Source organism: Balaenoptera ricei, chromosome 20 (assembly GCF_028023285.1).
Source record: "Balaenoptera ricei isolate mBalRic1 chromosome 20, mBalRic1.hap2, whole genome shotgun sequence".
In the NCBI taxonomy this organism is placed as follows: Eukaryota; Metazoa; Chordata; class Mammalia; order Artiodactyla; family Balaenopteridae; genus Balaenoptera; species Balaenoptera ricei.
The window spans coordinates 21,522,584-21,527,585 of NC_082658.1; the positions used below are offsets into that span (position 1 = coordinate 21,522,584).

The following is a 5,002-nucleotide window of genomic DNA, read 5'->3' on the forward strand; positions in this document are numbered from 1 at the left end:
ACGACCCATATGAGACCCATTCTTTGCTTGCAGTGGCAAACTTGGAGCAGGGTGACCGAGCCATCTGACTTTGTTAAAGCTCTGTGCTTCAATTGTCCTTTCTGTAAAATGGTGATGGTGTTGCTTGCTCTAGTTAATCTTTACAGGGTAAAGATAAAATTAAATCGAGTATCCTCTATTTAAAGAAGCGCTTTTAAACGGTAAAAGATGCCATGCAAATGCAAAACAGAGGTTTGATTATTGTTAGACTCCGAATCAAGCCTGAAATGACTTTAGAGCTTGTCTCTGGCTCCAGCAGGGCTGTCACCCTGGGCAGTTCTATCTTCCTCTTCTTTGTCCCCGTCTCCGTCTCCCCGAAGCATCCACCAGAGGACGCAGCTTCCCCAAAACTTTCCACCCTGCGCTTGGCTGGAGAAACTCAGTCCTTGCTTCCCTGCTCGCCCGGGCCCGCGGTTAAATCACCGCAGCCCCAGGCTAGGCAGTCCGTTGCCATGGGAACGGAAAGCCAGGGCGTCACCATTGTCCGGGTGGGTGTGTTGGAGTCCTTGCCTATACATCCCCAAGACTCCCTGCCGGGACTTTAGAGTGGGGGAGGGAGACCGAACCAAAAAGACGCCCTTTTTCCCCCTACCTTCTCGCGCCCCCTTCTGTTCAGAAAGTGGATGGCTTCCCCCGCGCGTGTCCGCACTAGCACACCGGCGTTCACGTGTGGTACGCAGAAGGCCCAAGCTTCGCGCTTGTGCAGCTCCCACCCTACCCCTCAGAACTTTCCCCGAACTCTGCCCCTCCCCCATCCCTAAGGAAGTCAACTCAGTCAAATAACCCGGTTCAGCACATCCCAAACCCGAAGGGACCCATTAGACCACACCCGCGCGCTAGAACCCTTCTCCTGGGCCCCTGTTCCCTCGGGGCTCCGCCCCGCTCCCTGGGCCCCGCCCCCAGGCAGCGCGGGGCGGGAGGCGGGGCCGGGGGCGCGGCCGCCGGGCTGGGGGCGGGGCGCAGGGGGGGCCGCGGCCCTGGTCGGGGGCTCGGCGCGGGCCCGAGAGATGCCGGTGTCGGCGGCCCGAGCGGCTGCAGCTGCAGCGGCGGGGGAGGCGGCAGCGGAGCCCGGGAGGGGGGCTGCGCGGGGGGCCGGCGCGTAGCCGGGACTATGGAGGGGCAGGGCGGCCGCTGCAAGATCGTGGTGGTGGGGGACGCGGAGTGCGGCAAGACGGCGCTGCTGCAGGTGTTCGCCAAGGACGCCTACCCCGGGGTGAGGAACCGGCGTCTTGGGAGGGGGGCGCTGAGGCCGCGGGGGTGGGTGACTGGGGCCTGGGGGACGGACGGAAATGGGTGCTGGGGTAACCAGGGATCAGAGAGAGGGGCTTGGAGGACTGGGGAAAGCGTTGGGGTTTCTGAAAGGACTGCAGAGGTTTGGGGTGGGAGGCATTGGGTAGCAGGGTGAGATGAATGGGGTTTGGGAGAACCGGAGGATCCCGGAGGGGGCGCTAGGGGAATGTCGGGGGTCCTGGGCATTGGAGAGGCGAAGAACTAGGGCCTGAAAGGACCGGGAGGGGGTCCGGGAGCCTAGCAGAGATTCCGCTGAGGCAGCCGCTCCCGGGATCTCCCCTTTGCCCAACACCGGACCAACTTGTGTCCTCGGGCTGGGCTGCACGGGGTGTGGGAATGAGGAGGGCATTTGTCTGGGGTGAGGACTGGAGGATCTCATCTTGAGCCATTCGTGTCTGCAGAGTTATGTCCCCACCGTGTTTGAGAACTACACCGCGAGCTTTGAGATCGACAAGCGCCGCATTGAGCTCAACATGTGGGACACTTCAGGTAGCCAAGTCCCTCGGGGTCACCCTGACTTCCAAGGCCCCCACCCTGCTTCCTCCCCGGGCTAGACCCTTAGGCTCCAGGTCAACCCAGCCCATCCATCCTATTCTAGGAGGAAGGAAAATTAATTTTCTGCTTAAAGCCAGGAAAACTAGGCAGAGCTTTCAGAGACACATAGAAACCTTGTCCTGAAGGAGAAAGCCCAGTATCCCATCCCCTCAGCTGGATTCTGCATACCTGGGAAAGTTGGGAAGGAATGGCTTTTATTTTGGAACATGTTTCTTAGGAGATAGGGCTGGGTTTAGGAAAGACATTTAGAATTTCTTTCGGGGGCAGGAAACTGCTTCTCTAGACTGAACTATAGAAATCTGAGATCAAGTCCCGGGAGGGTGGGAGGGCTCTGCCCCGGCCCCTTCCCCTACAAAAAGGGAGGGGTTTTTTGTTTTGTTTTAAATTTTTACTTGGCTCCCCTGGAGAGCTTTAGAAGATGTCTATCAAAGCCCAGAAAGCACATGCAAAATTTTGTGAGAATGTTGAGAGATTTCATGAGCTTCTCAAAGATTCAGAAAAGATTAAGAATGATTACTTTTAGAGAACCCCCTAGAGAAGTGGAGAGCTGTTTTCTGCCATCTAACCTCCCCTCTGTCTACTCCCTTCCTTGGAGAAACACAGACTCCTTGATGGGTATTAATACCTGCTCTTTTCCATTCTCTGCTCAGAATCCCTTGACCAGGATTGCTAAGGTCTCCCATTCCCTTCCAGGCCTTCTGCACACTCAGGACCCTCGTCTGTCCCCTCCCTCCCTGTCTTCTCTCAGGTTCCTCTTACTATGATAACGTCCGGCCTCTGGCCTATCCTGATTCGGATGCTGTGCTCATCTGCTTCGACATTAGCCGACCAGAAACACTGGACAGTGTCCTCAAGAAGGTGGGAGCCTAGGGAAGCAGGACAGCTAGACTGAGGGGGACCAGAAAACACATGGGCCAGGAGGAGGGAATTACAGCTGAGCATGGCCGTCAGGGAGAGTGTGTGTGAAGCTTTCACCCTTCCCAATCCCCCCCTGACTTCCTGGAAATCAGTCCTCAGAGCTGGATATGGCATCTGGGGGAGATGGGGGACAACAGGGAGAAGTACTCAAGGGACTTCTCATCCACCCTCCCCATCTCCTTGGGTGTGGGAGCCCCAGATGGAGGGGATAGGAATGCTGCTGCTGGAGATCAGGAAAGCCCTGTGGTCTCCTCTCCAGGCCCCTATCTCCATGAGAAAAGCCCATGGTGAATGGACAGAAGTCGGCTAAGGCAGCCCCAGTTCCCAGTGAGGGGAAGGGAGGGCGGAATTGGTCTGTTCCCAGGAGCAAATTTGGAAAAGGGGGTGGCAGACCCTTCATGGCCACTGAGGTAGAAGCAGGGCCCCACCCTGGCCCTCTCCGCCCTTCCCTTCTCCCACACCCTTCCTGCTTTCAGCCCAAGCCCACCACTCTCACCTCCTTGCTTACATGGGAGAGCCCAGAGAGGTGCGTGGTTTCTGCATGCTGTGAGCAAGGATTCACCCTGTGCCGCCTTCTACCCCTGCATAACTCTGTTTTCTTCCTCCAAATAGTGGCAAGGGGAGACTCAGGAGTTTTGCCCCAATGCCAAGGTTGTGCTGGTTGGCTGTAAACTAGACATGCGGACCGACCTGGCCACACTGAGGGAGCTGTCCAAGCAGAGGCTTATCCCTGTTACACATGAACAGGTGGGACCCTTGATCTCTGACCTAGTCCCAGCCTAGACCTCTCAACTCTGCCCCTCTCAGCCTCTGATTTGAAAACACCCTATTTGGCTAATCCCTTGCCCTGGCCTCTGACCTGATCCCTTGACCCCCCCCTGCCCTCAGCTTCCCTGCCCCTTGCTGAGCTGCAGGCTACTCCCTGTAACTCTCTCCACTCACTCCATCCTTCCAGGGCACTGTGCTGGCCAAGCAGGTGGGGGCCGTGTCCTACGTGGAGTGCTCCTCCCGGTCCTCTGAGCGCAGCGTCAGAGATGTCTTCCACGTGGCCACAGTGGCCTCCCTCGGCCGGGGCCATAGGCAGCTGCGCCGTACTGACTCACGCCGGGGACTTCAGCGATCTACTCAGCTGGCAGGACGGCCGGACCGGGGGAACGGGAATGGGACCGGAAACGAGGGCGAGATACACAAGGATAGAGCCAAGAGCTGCAACCTCATGTGAAGGGCCCCGTGGGCAGCCTGTGAGGAGGGGAGGTGTAGGCACAGTTGTCCCCCTGCTGGCCCCCAGCCTCCTGACCTCCTGACTCTGGCTGGGACTTTAGGGCGGGCGAGTGAGCAGTTCTCCTGGGCAGGGAAGCTGGAGGCAGAAGGGTACCCCCATTCCCCACATCCTCATTCAGCTCCTCTCCAAGGCAAGTTGAGGGAACTAGCAGAGCAGGCATCTGGGCTGGAAGCTGGGATGGGGCCAGGGGGTTGGGGAAGCTGGCATCAAGCAGTGACCTTGGTTGAGTCTCAATATATGAAGGGTGCCTTCCCTCCCCACCTTCAGTTCCCATATCCTAGTCCTGGCTTCCTTCCCCAAGGAAAGTTTCCATTCTCTGACCTTCCCTCTTCCTCTCCTCTCACTTCTACAGCTGTTCTCGCTCATCCTAACCTCCAGGCAACATGCACTAAATTAAAAAGCAAGTTGAGAAGCCTCTCCCCCGATTTACCCACCAGTCTTAGCTCCCTCCCTCCCTTCCCCCAAGAGTCCCCAAATAAAGCCCATGTCCATGGAAAACGACTGTGGCTTTAGTTTTGTTGCTTTCTAAAAAACCAATCTGTCTACCAGTCTCTAGCAGCAGGAGGGAAAGTTAGACTTCAGTAAGAACTTCCCTGTCGATGCCCACAGATGGACCAGAGGAAGAAGCTATGGGTTGGATCAGCAGTGTCCTTTTAGGAGCCAGAGGTGGGAGAGAGAGATATCTTGGGAATATTCATGTCAGTTAATGAGCCAGACAATCCTAAAGCCGTTAGGGGGTTTTAAAGTGGACTGATGTGCAATTCATTACTCAGCCCAACTGGGGCCCCCTGCTAATGTGGGAAGGGTCCTGCTGAAGTGGTCCAGGCCCCTTGCTCACCATGTCCAGCCCCAACTTGGAATCTGCCGGTGCCCTGGGAGCTGTGGGTGTAGGGAGGGCATCAAAAGCCTCCACATCAG

General features: G+C 57.1%; 1 protein-coding gene across 1 annotated transcript; it reads left to right on the top strand.

The window, feature by feature from the left end:
• The first annotated feature begins 1,135 nt into the window (after positions 1-1,135).
• RND2 (Rho family GTPase 2) lies at positions 1,136-4,582 on the top strand. The gene is made up of 5 exons (XM_059907300.1): positions 1,136-1,252; positions 1,731-1,818; positions 2,633-2,742; positions 3,415-3,549; positions 3,758-4,582. The coding sequence occupies exons 1-5, from the start codon at positions 1,151-1,153 to the stop codon at positions 4,022-4,024; spliced, it is 702 nt and encodes a 233-aa protein (XP_059763283.1). The 5' UTR covers positions 1,136-1,150; the 3' UTR covers positions 4,025-4,582.
• Positions 4,583-5,002: the final 420 nt, after the last annotated feature.